At 32.4% G+C, this 17433-nt stretch overlaps 1 protein-coding gene across 2 annotated transcripts; it reads left to right on the top strand.

Moving 5' to 3' along the window:
- The first annotated feature begins 2072 nt into the window (after positions 1-2072).
- LOC139505730 (uncharacterized) lies at positions 2073-16514 on the top strand. 2 transcript variants are annotated; one of them, XM_071295208.1, is made up of 7 exons: positions 2077-3759; positions 4629-4718; positions 5535-5671; positions 9907-9991; positions 10782-10877; positions 12067-12203; positions 14204-16514. In XM_071295208.1, exons 1-7 carry the CDS (start codon positions 3687-3689, stop codon positions 14207-14209), a joined length of 624 nt encoding a protein of 207 aa, XP_071151309.1. In that variant the 5' UTR covers positions 2077-3686; the 3' UTR covers positions 14210-16514. The 2 variants fall into 2 exon arrangements, with proteins under 2 accessions (XP_071151308.1, XP_071151309.1); XM_071295207.1 differs by lacking the exon at positions 14204-16514 and having other exon boundaries at positions 2073-3759; positions 12067-12520.
- Positions 16515-17433: the final 919 nt, after the last annotated feature.

The raw sequence follows: 17433 nt of genomic DNA, 5'->3' as shown, positions 1-17433 counted from the left end.
GAGATTCTTCCCTCCTCCAGGGAGGCGCAGCCCTCAAAGTAGCTTCTGAAATGAAGTTGCCAATTGACCACCAGACATGTTTGGGCCAGGAGAGCTAAAAAGGGCATAAAATATCCAACATAATGATTTCTTGTAAGCTTATAACTAATATGGTCTCATTGAGATCATAAATAGAATATATATTGATATGAAAGAGTATGATTTATTTGCCACTAGTTAAATATTAAATAAATATAATTGACCCACAACTAATTAAAATACTCACTAGTTTTGTTCTTCTTGCTTCTCCATCTTTTAAAAGGATGTCTTCATTCAGTTCTATCAGAGGAATCTTTTCAACTTTTTTTTTAAATAGTAAGAATGAGATAAACATGACAATAAATGGTATGTAAACCTAACATGTAAAGTAGCTTTTTTACTTTGTTAAAGTGTTCTTTGAGCTTGATACATTTAATATCCTTTTTAGAATTGTATATGCACTGAATATAATCGGGCATAATATTGTGGATTTCTTGGGACAATTCATTTTTAGATTTAATCATCCCAGTGTGTGTTTGAAGTTTTCTTTGTTTGTTAAAATAATAATAAACAAACATTTCTATAACATTCAATCAAGTCAAACCACTGTGCAGGCCAGTTCATTCTGTTAATTCTGTTCCAAGGTACAAACTCTTCGGAGGACTATGCACAATGGACAGGGGCAGTGTCATCTGTGGTGACTGTAAATTTTGATAAATTTTGTCATGATCAATACCAGGTTTTAAAATATGATTTTAAATGAATACTTTATTTCCAGCACCTGTTAGATTTGAGCTTGATCTTGTCAGTGATTTATTGTATCAGGTAATTGTAGTTTATTTTTATATGCAATTTGTTGTCGTTGACTGAAAATGGCACATATCTATCTATCTCCATATTTTCACACGCAGTCAGAAGTTTTGTTTAAGGGCAAAGTAAAAGTAAGATTTACAAATAAGTCAACATGACCGAAATGGTCAGTTGACCCCTTTAGGAGTTATTGCCTTTTATAGACAATTTTTAACCATTTTTGGTAAATCTTAGTAATTTTTAAAAAAAATCTTCTCCTCTGAAACTACTGGGCCAAATTAATCCAGACTTGACAACAATCAGCTTTGGGGTTTCTAGTTTAAAAAATGTGTCACGTGACCCGGCCATCTAACCTAGATGGCCGCCACAGTTAAAAATAGAACGTAGGGGTAAAATGCAGTTTTTGGCTTATGATTCAAAAACCAAAGCATTTAGAGCAAATCTGACATGGTGGGGGGGGGGGGGGGGGGGGGTAAAATTGTTTATCAGGTCAAGATTTATCTGCCCTGAAATTTTCAGATGAATCGGACAACCCATTGCTGGGTTGCTGCCCCTGAATTGGAAATTTTGCTGTTTTTGGTTATTATCTTGAATATTATTATAGATAGAGATAAACTGTAAACAGCAATAATGTTCAGCAAAGTAAGATTTACAAATAGGTGAACATGACCGAAATGGTCAATTGACCCCCTAAGGAGTTATTGTCCTTTATAGTCAATTTTTAACAATTTTCATAAAATTTGTAAATTTTTTACTAACATTTTCCACTGAAACTACTGGGCCAAGTTCATTATAGATAGAGATCATTGTAAATTGCAAGAATGTTCAGTAAAGTAAGATGTACAAACACATCACCATCACTAAAACACAATTTTATCATGAATCCATCTGCTTCCTTTCTTAAATACTCACATATACTTAGGTGAGCGACACAGGCTCTTTAGAGCCTCTAGTTCGTAAATCTTAGTAATCTTTTACAAAAATCTTCTCCTCTGAAACTACTGGGCCAAATTAATCCAAACTTGTCCACAATCATCATGGGGGTATCTAGTTTAAAAAATGTGTCCGATGACTTGACCAACCAACCAAGCTGGCCGCCATGACAGGGTAAAATTGTTTATCAGGTCAAGATCTATCTGCCCTGAAATTTTCAGATGAATCAGACAACCAGTTGTTGGGTTGCTCCCCCTGAATTGGTATTTTATGGAAATTTTACTGTTTTTAGCTCACCTGGCCCAAAGGGCCAAGTGAGCTTTTCCCTTCACTTGGCGTCCAGCGTCTATCCGTCGTCTGGCGTCGTTAACTTTTACAAAAATCTTCTCCTCTAAAACAACTGGGCCAAATTTAACTAAACTTGACCACAATCATTATTGGGGTATCTAGTTTAAAAAATGTGTTCGGTGACCCGGCCAACCAACCAAGATGGCCGCCATGGCTAAAAATAGAACATTGGGGTAAAATGCAGTTTTTGGCTTATAACTCAAAAACTAAAGCATTTAGAGCAAATCTGACATGAGGTTAAATGGTTGATCAGGTCAAGATCTATCTGTCCTGAAATTTTCAGATGAATCAGACAACCCGTTGTTGGGTTGCTGCCCCTAAATTGGTAATTTAAAGGAAATTTTACTGTTTTTTGTTATTATCTTGAATATTATTATAGATAGAGATATACTGTAAACAGCAATAATGTTCAGCAAAGTAAGATTTACAAATAAGTCAACACGACCGAAATGATCAGTTGACCCCTTTAGGAGTTATTGCCCTTTATAGTCAATTTTTAACCATTTTTCACATTTAAGTAAGAGCTACAAATAAGTCAACATGACGAAAGTGGTCAATTGACCCCTTAAGGAGTTATTCCCCTTTATAGTCAATTTTTAACAATTTTCATAAATTTTGTAAATGTTTGTAAATTTTTGTGCCCCATCTAGGATAGAAAAGGGGCATTATGTTTTCTGGTCTGTGTGTTCGTTCGTTCATCCTTCCGTCCGTTCATCCTTCCGTCTGTTCAGGTTTAAGTTTTTGTTCAAGTTAGTTTTTGATGAAGTTGATGAAGTCCAATCAACTTGAAACTCAGTACACATGTGCCCTATGATATATGATCTTTCTAATTTTAATGCCAAATTAGTGTTTTGACCCCAATTTCATGGTTTACTGAACATAGAAAATGATAGTGCAAACTTCAGGTTAAAGTTTTTGGTCAAGGTAGTTTTTGATGAAGTTGAAGTCCGATAAACTTGAAACTTAGTATACATGTTTCCTGTTATATGATTTTTTTTTTAATTTAAATGCCAAATTAGAGTTTTTATCCCAATTTCACGGTCCACTAAACACAGAAAATGATAGTGCAAGTGGGGCTTCCGTGTACTATTGACACATTCTTGTTACAAAATATTTTCCAGTCACTTTTGGGCCAAGTGCATTATAGATAGAGATAATTTTAAGTAGCAAGATTGTTCAGTAAAGTAAGATCTACAAACACATCATCAACACCAAAACACAATTTTGTCATGAATCCATCTGTGTTGTTTGTTGAATATGCACATAGCCCAAGGTGAGCGACACAGGCTCTTTAGAGCCTCTAGTTTTACTAAAGATCAAAAATGCTATCAGCAGGTTATGATGAAACTATGGTGACTTTTTTTTTATATATATTTATGAACTAAGTACCCTTTTGTTTTTTACATAATTTCTGATTATATTTTGGAAATAATATGTAAATTTATTGTTGAAAAAAAATCATTAAAAACAAAAAGACAAGCTAAAAGGACTGTATTATGCCCTAATAGCACAGATCTTTATTATTATTTTACATTAATAACTTTGTCAAAATATGTTACCTATTTCAGCTGCAGATAATGAAAAGAGAAAATGATAACAAAAATGGGAGAGATTTGGAAGGCCTCACCAGAAACAAGCTGATGGAAGATAGTAAGTAAACAATGTATTAATCAGTCTTTTAATTTTGTGATTTATTTTCATACTCCTGAGTCATGTAAACTGTTTTTAGCTCACCGTTCCAAAGGCAAGACACCACTGCGAAATAAGAACAGATTTAGAATCATCTAGAAGGGCTAGACTCAAACAACAACTGATAAAAAGACAAAAGATACAAAGGGCCAATGTAAAAGCACTAGATATAGCAGTGACTAAAATTAGCTAAAGGAGTTAATTATAACAAATAAAATTCTAACAAAAGTGAAAGGTTCCCCGTGAGCAGCATGACTGATATATTAAGCATTATTTTAAATGAAAGTGATGATAAATCTTTCCTAAAAGATTTACACATGCAAAACTCATTCAAACAAATTTATTTAAGGTTCAATCATATGATAAGGTCTATATAGATATTTGAAAAAAACTTGTCTCTTGTTAAGTGGAAACTTATAGCTATAATAAGATGTGGTATGTGTGCCAATGAGACAACTTTTTATCCAAGTCATAATTTGTAAAAATCCATTATAGATCAAGATACAGTCCTGGCTCACGCTGAACAGGAATCTATAAAGAGTGCCAAAAATGACTAGTGTAAAACCTTTGTAAATGAAAAAAACAACTGTCTTATCTCTATATAAAAAATATTTGTAACTTTATTATGCATGACAAGTCGGTAACATTTTATGTGTAAAATTATCGTTTAGCACCTCTCCTTTTCACATAACTTCCTTGTTATAATTAACATGGTATCTTTTACTGAAAAAAAAGATAATCTCAAAGCCGTTCACATATCTGTTTTTAGTTTCAAGAAGCAACTGTGACATTGTTAACTACTTAATTACTTGCTTCTGCTTTCTTTAAAGAGAGAAACATATGGAAGCAAATGGATACTGAAAAAGTTAGACAATATTTTCAAGATTATATAACAGATTCTGCACAGAAGCCAAGTCCAGGTAAGGTGTATAGACAATATAAACTGCTTCCTGCAGTTTCCATTCCTACATTACAAAAAGTTAAGATAATATCTAGAATATATTTCAAAGGATAACTAAATTTGGGTCAGAAAAGCCCTAAATTTAAAGTCATTTGTACATGATCTTGAAACTTTAATCGAACAGTTTTCACATAAAGAAATCCCATCATTGGGACTATAATTATTGTAGACAACGATATATCTGAAAAAAGTAAAGCATTTAGAGCAAATCTAACAGGGTTCAGAAATGTTCAGCAAAGTCAGATCTTCAAAATTGTTTCAATGACCAAATTTGTCAATTGACTCCTTAATTATTTATTGCCCTTTTAATGTTTAGATTTTTCATTCTTTTTGCAAGTCTATTACTTTTTCAAAAATCTATTTCTCTGAAACTACTGGGTCAAAAACTTCCAAACTTTAATTGGATGTTCCTTATGGTGTTTTGTTTTTAAATTGTATTTGAAGGATTTGATTCATCAACCAACATACATCATCGGGCTGCAATGACTAAAAATAGAACATAGAAGACAAAAGAAGGCCTTGGCTTTTATCTCAAAAACTTCAACAGTGAGAGCAAAAGTGAAAGGGAGTTAAAGTGATAAATGTGTCGATCATGATCTATCTGTGATGAAATTTTCAGACAAGTTTGACAGTAATCCAACAATAAGTTGTCCTTTAGTCTGAAGATTACTTGACAACGTAGATTTCACCTATTTAACAATTTCACTTATGCAGTGTGCTCTTACTGCTTAAGTTTAGATGAAAGCAAAAAACTTCATTTTTTTTTGGGTTTCAGATGCAACTGAAATTGACAATTTCAAGGCAAAATATCCTGATATAACTTGTAATGTTGACGTTATAAAGGTGAAAGTTATGAATGAAAAGAAAGAAAGAAAAAGAAAACTTGAAAGGGAGCTCAGTTATATTGATGCTGTAAGTAATAATTTTTTTTTTTTATAGTTATGCAATTTAATGAAAGTTATGCTCATTAGAAATATGTCAGATCAAGTAATCAAGTAACACTTACACTAATATATACCAAAATGAACAAAATCTGGAAATCATAATTTTCCAAATAAAAAGAAATTAGGGTGGGCAGGGATGAAAATCTATCAATTAATTTTAATTGGCCTTATGAAAGGCTTGTTTGCAATAAATTATTTTATTAAATCAATCATTTGGTCATGTATTTTATAATTCTAAGGTGCCATGGGATGGCAAGTTTCAGACCTGCCTGGAAATTGTTTTCTATTTGACAGTACAATTAAATTAAGAAATTATTTCTTCATGTTATGCTCTATGCTCATTTAAAAATGGGTATGTATTAAATTTGGCGGTATTTTACACTGAGCCTTAATATGATGAACATAGAGCACATACCTGCCAACCCTCCTGCTTAAATGCCGAAATTGGGAAATCTCCCGCTTGCTGATAGGAGAGTTGCCTATTGATGATCGGTCATAAGGAACATTAATTAATGTACATTGTATCATACTAAGTTGACCAGTTCGCAATGCCTCATTAATTATTTCTAAATGAATTGATGAATGTTTGGAAGACTGAGGTACATGTGTCCATGTTTTGAATCATTATTATTCTTTAAAAATTATACGTATGGATAGCTATTTCAGTTTTTTTCTATATAGATTTTCAACTATATATTTTATTATCATATAGCATATAAGTCGGTAAGCAATCAGTGTAAAGTTCTTTATTGCCATGTTTTAAATATATTGAATACCCCGTATGGAGGTGCTCTTAATTGCAGGATGCTATATATTATACAGATAAGAAGAAAAAATGTTCCGAATGAACAAAAAAAAAGTTTCCGAATATTCCTCCATAGACCATATTTCTAACTAATAAATATGCGTGAACCCTCAGGGGTTCACACAATAAATAGCATTGAAACATATGATGTTTTAATAATATAGTGTTATTAGCTTGCTGTTTCTGTATTTGATCTGTTATAGATTCGAGGTTAGCTGTATTGGAACCAAAACTTGGAAGAGTCGAGAGCCAACACAGCTGATCCAGAATCTATAGAAAATACAGAATTTCATATCTTATTATATTTTATATCACAAATATTATTAAAGGGGCACTAGCTGACAAATTCATGTTCACCGATTTGAGTCAAATTCTCATATTTTATTATATAACAATGTAAAACATTTTTCCAAACTATCAATTTGAAAGTATAAAATAAACAATTAACAGGACATGGTTTCAATAAGATGTAGCTTCATTTCGTCTGAAATTAAGCCAAGACGCCATCTAATTAACTATGGAGTTCACCTTCTATGACCATGTATAAGGGATGTAAGCATAAACACAGATATAAATAGATTTAGCAACTCCTGCAATTGAATTTTTATAGGTCTATTAAATTTTGTATTAATGATTAAAAATGTGTGTTTATGGTCGCTTTTACCTTTATAAGAATGATTTTTTTTGGATCGATTCAGTTAATCAAATTATTTACCTTTTTTTTCACTTTCAATGTTGACATTCTTTTCCTTTAAATAACCGTACATGGACAATGCATGCGCTATTCTATCACTTTCTACGGGGTTAAATTGGAGTTCACATGAATATGAATTTAATGAGGTCAAATTATTCACTTGCAAGTATTATCAATGTTTATTAGCTTAATTTGACAAAAGGAACCATTTTAGCTAATAAAAGCAAATTATTATTTCCCTATTTCCCTTTCATTAAAGGGGCACTAGCTACGAGATATATAAAAAATCTAAAGTTTGATTTTTTTCTGTTCACTCAATAATGAAAGTGAAACAGTGAAATAACAATTCGCTTTTTGCAGCCAAAAAGGTTCAATTTTGTCAAATTACGCTAAGAAACACTGATTATTTGTAATTCACTTTCAAGTGAATGAGTCGACCTCTTTAAATCCGTATTCATGTGAACTTCAATTTAACCCCTAGCTAGAGATTGACAACGCATGTATTGTACGTGTATTGGTTATTTAAAGAAAAAGAATGTCAACAATGAAAGTGAAACTACGGTAAATCATTTTATTACTAATTCGATGCACATAAAATCATTCTTATATGGTTAAAAACAATGAAAAACATCTATTTTTAATCTATAAAATTAAATCAAACAGACCTATAAAAATCCAATTGCACGTGTTGGTTTAATCTATTCATATCTTTATTTATGTTTACATCGCTTCTATGGTCATCTGAGGTCAAATGGATAGTTAATTAGATGGCGTCTGAACTAAAATACACACGAAACGAACCTATATATTATCTATCCCATGCTCTGTAAATTGTTTATTTTAGACTTTTGATAGTTTGGATAAATGTTTTATATTGTTATAAATCAAATATGAGAATTTTAATCAAATCGGTGACCATGAATTTGACAGCTAGTGCCCCTTTAATGATTGAACAAACAAAATGTCATACTTAAATTTTTTTATATATCTCGTAGCCCCTTTAAGTAGCAAAGAAGAATAAATCAGACAATTTAGCTTTTCATGCTCTTTGATAGTCTGTGTATTATGGTGAGTTATAAACGGAAATGAAAGTATGTCAAAAATTGTAAGTCGTACTTGAAAAGGCTGAGAAATATTTCCATTTTAAGACTTCCAAACTTTTTATGCCCCACTTACGATAGTAGAGGGGCATTATGATTTCTGGTCTGTGGGTCCTTTCCTCTGTCTGTTCGTTTGTTCATTTGTTCGTTCCTCTGTTCGTTCGTCTGTCTGTTTGTTCGTCCCGCTTCAGGTTAAAGTTTTAAGTCAAGGTAGTTTTTGATGAATTTGAAGTCCAATCAACTTGAAACTAAGTACACATGTTCCCTATGATATGATCTTTCTAATTTGAATGCCAAATTAAAGTTTTTATCCCAATTTCACACTCTCCTGAACATAGAAAATGTTAGTGCGAGTATGGCATCTGTGTTCTTGGGACACATTCTTGTTATTCTATGATTCAAAGTTATGAAGTACATTACAAAATGTGTTTATGTATAAATATAAGTCTTTAAGTTAAGTTAGACATAAGACAATTGAAACTGAAAGTGAACCCCAAGTATTAAGTCATGGGCCAATGCAGGTTTTTTTCAGTATTGGCCTTGTTCAAAAAAACAATATGAACTCTTGATTTATAAAGGCAGTGGAACGTCATCAGTATTGCACAGGCATTTATCTGTATTAGGGCTGATTTGCTCATGTCATTTAATAACAATATTTATTATCCTTTCATGTAAGCAGTTGAAAGATATATAATTTACTTGGAAAAGAAGGGAAATAACGAGAAAGTAAACAGTCAGTTTGTGTGCATGCATGCATAAGGCATATTTTGTTCTAATTAGCTTTGTTTACAAGGGGACATTAGGACATCATATTAGTATTTTGATATATACACAAATGAGAATGGATCAGCTTCAATTTAATATAATGTTCAACATTGATTCTGATTACAATTTTACCACTTCTCCTGAATTTATGTGTAATTTTTCGTTACATGGATCAAGCGTTGAATTTATTGTATGTAGTCTTTGCCATCCTTTCTGCAAAGTTTTTTCTCTATCGATTTATGAATTTCGAAACAGCGGTATACTGCTGTTGCCTTTATTTAGATAAATCCATGAAGTTTTGAACTAACATTACTCTCTTACACGCATGTCACCACCAATTATGTGCCAGTTATGCTCAGTTAATGATGTATCTCAAGCGTTTACAGCAGGTGTATTAATACTATGAAACAGGGCTTCCAAAAAAATATTTTAGCCAGCTGCTCATTTTTTGTGTGTGTTTTCATCCCAATTTTTATGCCCTAATACTTAGTAGCAAGAGGAAACCATATAGTAATCATATGAATCATTATTGACACAAAATTGGTACATGTTTTTTTTTCAAGAACTACAATACAAGGATTTCTGAAATTTGGTTTCAGGGTTTATGTAAGTCATCTATATACCCTGTGATGCTTTTTCAGATTCATCACTCAAGAACTTCCTGTTTACCTAACACTTGCATATTTTACACTATTATATATATTGTCAACTTGTGGTTGGGGTATCATCAGTGAGCAGTAGCTCGCAGTTTCACTTGTTATGTTTTCACTCCAAAGTTTAAGGACTAAAAGGGTTGATTCTAGACAAAATTTTAAAAGTGCCAATTAAATATTTTAAAGATACCTACAGTTAAAAGAAAATTTGTTGAGGAAGTAGAAAGTGATGAAGATAACGTCAAAGTTGGTAATAGTGGATTCTCAAAAGGTAAGTTCTCTGTGGAAACATTTATGTTTATAGGAATTTTTCATCTAACTTTTTTATATGAAAATGCATTTTTTTATAAAAGGTATTAGTATTTTGACTCATTTCTTATACTTGATATAAATTTATTCACTTATGAATGTTTTAATAACAAAGGGGTTGCATACTTAAAACTAACAGTAAGTGTAACATGAATAATGACCCCAATTGAAATATTGTTTGCTGCACAATATTCATATAAAAAGTGTTAAATATTCTATATTCAGTCAGGGGCATTACTTAAACAAGTAATTTTTTTTAGTTACTTATATAAGTAATTTTTGTTTTAATAGAGTTATTTTAAATATCAATAGAAGCATGGACTTATTGTAGTTTTCATGAATTTTTACAGCATTTTGTATCATAAAATGAAGAATTTATTAGATTTAAGAGGAGAATAAAGATTAAGGGTTACTTTAAAAATAATGACAAATTATTACTTGAATAAGTTATTTTATACATCTTTGAAAGAATTAGTAATAACACTTATTTAAGGAACATATGTAATTGTTTTGTGTTACAAATTATAAATAACTTCAAGTCTTAATTAATTCACAAGTTTCTATCTATTTATATATGTCTACCTGCAAGATTTTTTGAGTAAAACGATATTTTAATAGTCCTGAGTGACCAAAGAAGGAAATATAGAATGTGTGCTAGTGATTAATAAATCTAATGAGTGCTAATGAAATATGATATTTGAGCAAATCCCTGCTTTTCTATTGAAAAAATAAATGCATTCTAATTTTTTTAGCACGTCAGTACTCAAGATGGAGTGATGAAGAAACAATATGTGTACAGGAGTATTTTAAAGATTACATCACTGAAAAGTGTGAAAAGCCATATCCTGGTATGTCATATTTCAATAATATTCACAATGTCATACTTCATGCAACAACCCCTAGATCATTAAAAGATCTTGATTTGAGATATTACAATGTACTAACAAATTTCAACAATGATTATTAAAGTGACCAGGAAAGTGGATACCTTATTTAACTGCTTCAACAGTTTTCCACCCAGATTCTTTACTGAGAGATTTCACACATGTTGAAGTTGTGCATTTCCTATTGGGTGCTATTATGGAATTGTGGGAGATTTTTATTATCTTTTTTCAGACATGGGAACTTTAAGTTATTTTTTATCAAAATTCCTATATAATTTTCAATCAAGATTGATGACAATACACAGAATGATTGCACACATATTGAAGTTTTGCTACTGCCATTTTAGAATTGTTTGAACAATTTTTAGGCAAACATTGCTTAAAATGCAATCAAAACCTTATGTGACTGACTTGATATCTAAATCTTCCAAGACTTATCACTACCTCTTTGATACACAAAATATAGTGCATTTATCATAACATTCTATACACCCTGTCCATGAACATTTCCAGAAATTTATAAATGTAATATATGCTCAGATATTCAAGGCACAAAATGATGTTACACTTTCAAGAAAATTACATAACTTTTGCAAGGTACAGGAATCCATTATCTGCTCTAGAAAAATAAACTATATCATTGTTAAAGCTATCTTTAAAAATTGGAGTTGCCTTCCTTTGCATTGTCTAGAATTGTTGATTAATCAAGTACAACCAATGTGACATTAATTTTACTTCTCACTGATAAATTGAATTGAAGCAATCTTTACCAGTCAGTGCTTGCAAGCTCTTGACTCCTATTTTCTAGACATTGGAACTAATTTACATATTACTGGTACAATCTTTGTTTTTAATCCAGATCTTTGAAAGTTCACAGAGAATTTTCAGATTAACTTATTAAGGTCATGCGCCTTCTATAATGGAATTATTCAAAGAGTCTTTATGGGACAGTATAACAAGAGTCGATACTCTGAGATATTTTGGAAACTTCTCATGAGTTTAATAAAATATATGCTTTTATGGAAGAAAAATAACGATTAAAATTGTAAACCAAATTAACAGATGCACAACACTTACCTAAAGCTATTATAACATTACTCAATTGCCAATAACCAGTAATTTTATATGACAAAAATTATGCAAATGTTTTCAGGCAAAGTGGATATTCAGAAGTTTTTGTCAAGCCACCAATCAATAAAATTTGACTGGAATAAAGTTAAAGTTAAAATTATGAATGAGAAAAAGGAAAGGAAGAGAAAAATAGAGAAAGGACTAAAATGGATCAAATATGTAAGTAGCTGGGGGAAACAATCATATTTGCCAGTCATGACCTGTTCAGGAACGGTATGCATCCTACGCAAAAGTACTGGTAAATTATTAAGTCAGGGATTTCTTTACCACAAATCACTTAAAATCTTCTACAAATACAAATCGGGCGCAAACATGAAGGGTGCGAACGTGTAGGGTGCGAAAGTATATTGGCGCAAAAGATTGGGATTTAGGAGAAATTTTTATTTTTGAAAGACATCATTTCTGCAATTTCTTTGACATTGGGTTTCTCGATTGATATTTTGCACTTATTTTTTATAAGCCTGTTAAGGGGACATATTATGGTATACCTTTGACCAATTTGAGTGAATTGTGTACATCTATTGACATGAGCCTTTTTTTTTTAGATTAATTTTGGATTCCAAGTTTTGGGGTTATATTTATTTAAAAAAAAGGGGGGGGGGGGATTTCCAGTTTTTCAACAATTTTTTCGTTCTTTTTCTCAACTTGCAAGTCCAAGAGAAGCAAATACATGTATGTGTTTTATTTGCTATGTGATATATGCATGCATGAATTTGTAAGCAGATTCCACACTTATGGTGACTTGAATAACGCCGGTACCACTCAGATTACAATTCTACCTTGACAGGTAAGTTTGTATTTAGCCTATAAAATACTTATTTAGCCTTGAGAATTGAAAGGTCAGTTTCCCATTCATACAATAGAGGTGGATAAATTTGGCTTCATGCCATTTACCTTGTCCAAAATTAAGGTCACTTTATTGTTATTGTGATATTGTTAAAGTACAGAAGAACCCTATATTCTGACCAATACTTAAAACTTTGTGCATCTTGATTTAATTGTTAAAAATCTGTTAATGTTGAATTTTAGGGGCTATTTTAGACCTTTTAATTGCATATTTCTTTACATGGTAGTTTTTTTTTCAGATATAAAAAAAACTATCTGCTTGACTGTTATAGAAATAGACTATGCTTGCAGGGTTTTGTTTTTTGTTTACACCAAATCTGACAGATTATTATTAAGTTGCAAAATATTTTAAATGAGAGCTGAAATTTTTTCTATCTTTAAATGTGCATTGAACAATGTTGAAGGTTAAAATAATCATAATGTGAACAAGAATGAAGAAAACATCTTGGTCCCAAAAAAAACCATCATCAACCAAGATATAATATTCCAAATTTTAATTTATTATACTAATATTAGTTGAAATCTCAAGCCACTATTTTGCATGTTTACAATGTAGGTCATGTCCCAACAGAAAATCAATGAATTTGACAGTACAATGTACTCTTAGCACAAACACATAAGGTCACTGTGAAATAGACATCTAGGGCAAGAAACAGTCAGTTATACAAAACCAGTTTGACAAGATGTCTAATTTAAAACCAGTTTGACTAGATGTGTCCTATATTTTGACAATGTAAATGACATGAGGACCTGCATGGGTTTTTTAATATCTGTATTCTTTAAATTTTTAGGGCATTTTTCTTTTAATAGCCTTAAAAATAACTCTCATTCTGTAAAGCAAAATCTCATGAAAATGATTTTACTATATAGTCTTTCTGTTACAAGATTATTTATCAATTATGCACATTGATCATTATATTATCGGTATTGCATTACAGTTACCTAAGTTTCCTTTTTATTTTGCTTATTTATTCTTTATACTTTTGCACCACATTATTTCTATTCTTTATTTTGTTGTTCATTTTCTCTATTCTCTATTTTTTGTTGCTATTACATTTATTCTCTATTCTGTAAACCCCATTCAGACCCTCATAGGTAAACTTCTATTGTATGAATGGGATAAACTGACCTTTCAATTCTCAAGGCTAAATAAGTATTTTATAGGCTAAATACAAACTTACCTGTCAAGGTAGAATTGTAATCTGAGTGATATCGGTGTTATTCAAGTCACCATAATCCTTAAAATTCTTAAGTTAGTTAGGAAGTGGATATGAATATATATATTAATTTGTATGTGTTTCTTTTTCTTCTAGAAATGAACTTGATATTAAGGAAGAATAGAGAAGAACAGTTTCATAGAGATTCATTCAACATTGCAATACCATTTTACAGCCACCTATTTGTGCAGCCATATAAAAATGGTCTTAATCAAATATAGAGAAACTTGTGAGACATTGCTTATTACCACCTAACACAGACCAGGTTTAAATTTGAGTGGCATCACATTCGTTGTTCTCAAGTTATGCCAATAAATTGAAAATTTGCTGAATTTGCTGTTACAGCACACAGTCAAACAGGATGTTTTTGTTACCAACAACAGGTAAACCTCCAGCAAGTGTTCAGCAAGCAATGTCTTTCTTCATGTTATATCAATTTGTTATCACACAGACAGTCGCACAGGATAAAGTTTTGTCACCAACCTGTATGCCTCCAGATAATGTCTTTCTTCATGTAATTCCAATTTGTCTTCACACAGACAGTTACACAGGATAAAGTTTTGTCACCAACATCTATGCCTCCAGATAACATCTTTCTTCATGACAGGCAGTCTTATGTTAACCGAATCTGCATCATCACCTCTCCACCAACAGCCAGTCTTATGTCATAACTGAATCTGCATCATCATCTCTCCACCTACAGCCAGTCTTATGTTAACTGAATCTGCATCATCATCTCTCCACCAACAGACAGTCTTATGTTAACTGAATCTGTATCATCATCTTTCCACCAACAGCCAGTCTTATGTTAACTGAATCAGCATCATCATCTTGTCACCAACAGATAGTCTATCATCTCTCTACCAACAGCCAGTATTTCATCTCTCCACCAACAGACAGTCTTATGTTAACTGAATCAGCATCATCATCTCTCCACCAACAGACAGCCTGGTAAAACTGAATCAGCTCCTCGTCTCTCAACTGACAGACAGTCTGATGAAGACCTAATCTGCCTCTAATGTCTCAACCAACTGGCAGTTTTAGAGTTAATTAAATCAGCATCTTACTGAATAAGCATCATCTTCGTTCAACCAACAACAGTCTGGCATATACTGAAAAAGCATCATCATCTCTCAACCAACAAACAGTCTGGCATATACTGAAAAAGCATCATCATCTCTCAGCCAACGGACTGTCTGGCATATACTGAATTACCATTATCATGTCTCAACCAACAAACAGTCTGGCATATACTGAATTACCATTATCATCTCTCTACCTACAAACAGTCTGCCATATACTGAATTACCATCATTTTGTTTCAACAAATGAACAGACTGGCATATACTGAATAAGCATCTTCATCTTTCAACCAACAGTGGCAAATTCTGAATTAGCATCATCATCTTTCAACCAACAAACAGTCTGACATATACTGAATAAGCATCCTCATCTCTCAACCAACAAACAGTCTGGCATATACTGAATTACCATCATCTTCCCTCTACCAACAAACAGTCTGGCATATACTGAATTAGCATCATCATCTCTCTACCAACAAATAGTCTGGCATATACTCAATTAGCATAATCATCTCCCAACCAACAATAGTCTGGCATAAACTGAATTAGCATCATCATCTCTCAACCAACAACAGTCTGGCATGTACTGAATTAGCATCATCATCTCTCAATCATCAAACAGTCTGGCATATTCTGAATTAGCATCATCATCTTTCAACCAACAGTCTGGCATATACTGCATAACCATCATAATCTCTCTACCAACAAACAGTCTGGCATATACTGAATTAGCATCATCATCTCTCAGCCAACAAACAGTCTGGCATTTACTGAATTACCATCATCATGTCTCAACCAAAAAACAGTCTGGCATATACTGAATTACCATCATCATCTCTCAACTAACAAACAGTCTACAATATACTGAATTACCATCATTTTGTTTCAACAAATGAACAGACTGGCATATACTGAATAAGCATCATCATCTTTCAACCCACAGTGGCAAATACTGAATTAGCATCATCATCTTTCAACCAGCAAACAGTCTGACATATACTGAATAAGCATCCTCATCTCTCAACCAACAAACAGTCTGGCATATACTGAATTACAATCATCATCCCTTTACCAACAAATAGTCTGGCATATACTGAATAAGCATCATCATCTCTAAACCAACAAACAGTCTGGAATTTACTGAATTAGCATTATCTTCGTTCAACCAAAAACAGTCTGGTATGTAATGAATTAGCATCACCATCTCTCTACCAACAAACAGTCTGACATATACTGAATTAACATAATCATCTCCCAACCAACAATAGTTTGGCATATACTGAATTAGCATCATCATCTCTCAACCAACAACAGTCTGGCATGTACTGAATTAGCATCATCATCTCTCAACCAACAAACAGTCTGGCATATTCGAATTAGCATCATCATCTTTCAACCAACAGTCTGGGATATACTGAATTACCATCATAATCTCCCTACCAACAAACAGTCTGGCATTTACTGAATTAGCATCATAATCTCTCAACCAACAAATAGTCTGGCATATACTGAATTAGCATTAACATCTCTCAACTGACAGACAGTCTGATGAAGACCTAATCTGCCTCTAATGTCTCAACCAACTGACAGTTTTAGAGTTAATTAAATCAGCATCTTACTGAATAAGCATCATCTTCGTTCAACCAACAACAGTCTGGCATATACTGAATAAGCATCACCATCTCTCAACCAACAAACAGTCTGGCATATACTGAAAAAGCATCCTCATCTCTCAGCCAACAGACTGTCTGGCATATACTGAATAACCATCATCATGTCTCAACCAACAAACAGTCTGGCATATACTGAATTACCATTATCATGTCTCAACCATCAAACAGTCTGGCATATACTGAATTACCATTATCATCTCTCAACAAACAAACAGTCTGCCATATACTGAATTACCATCATTTTGTTTAAACAAATGAACAGACTGGCATATACTGAATAAGCATCTTCGTCTTTCAACCAACAGTGGCAAATTCTGAATTAGCATCATCATCTTTCAACCAACAAACAGTCTGACATATACTGAATAAGCATCCTCATCTCTCAACCAACAAACAGTCTGGCATATACTGAATTACCATCATCATCCCTCTACCAACAAACAGTCTGGCATATACTGAATTACCATCATCATCTCTCTACCAACAAATAGTCTGGCATATACTGAATTAACATAATCATCTCCCAACCAACAATAGTCTGGCATAAACTGAATTAGCATCATCATCTCTC

The sequence above is a fragment of the Mytilus edulis genome, unplaced genomic scaffold, assembly GCF_963676685.1.
Source record: "Mytilus edulis unplaced genomic scaffold, xbMytEdul2.2 SCAFFOLD_228, whole genome shotgun sequence".
NCBI classification, from domain to species: Eukaryota; Metazoa; Mollusca; class Bivalvia; order Mytilida; family Mytilidae; genus Mytilus; species Mytilus edulis.
This window is presented reverse-complemented; position numbering and strand designations above follow the sequence as displayed.

Excerpts from the sequence above, each read along its gene's own strand:
- LOC139505730 (XM_071295207.1), top strand. The coding sequence starts at position 3,687 with ATGAAAAGAGAAAATGATAACAAAAATGGGAGAGATTTGGAAGGCCTC. Across the intron at positions 5,672-9,906 it reads AGCTCAGTTATATTGATGCT|ATACCTACAGTTAAAAGAAA; the intron begins GTAAGTAATAAT and ends AATATTTTAAAG. Across the intron at positions 9,992-10,781 it reads TAATAGTGGATTCTCAAAAG|CACGTCAGTACTCAAGATGG; the intron begins GTAAGTTCTCTG and ends TAATTTTTTTAG.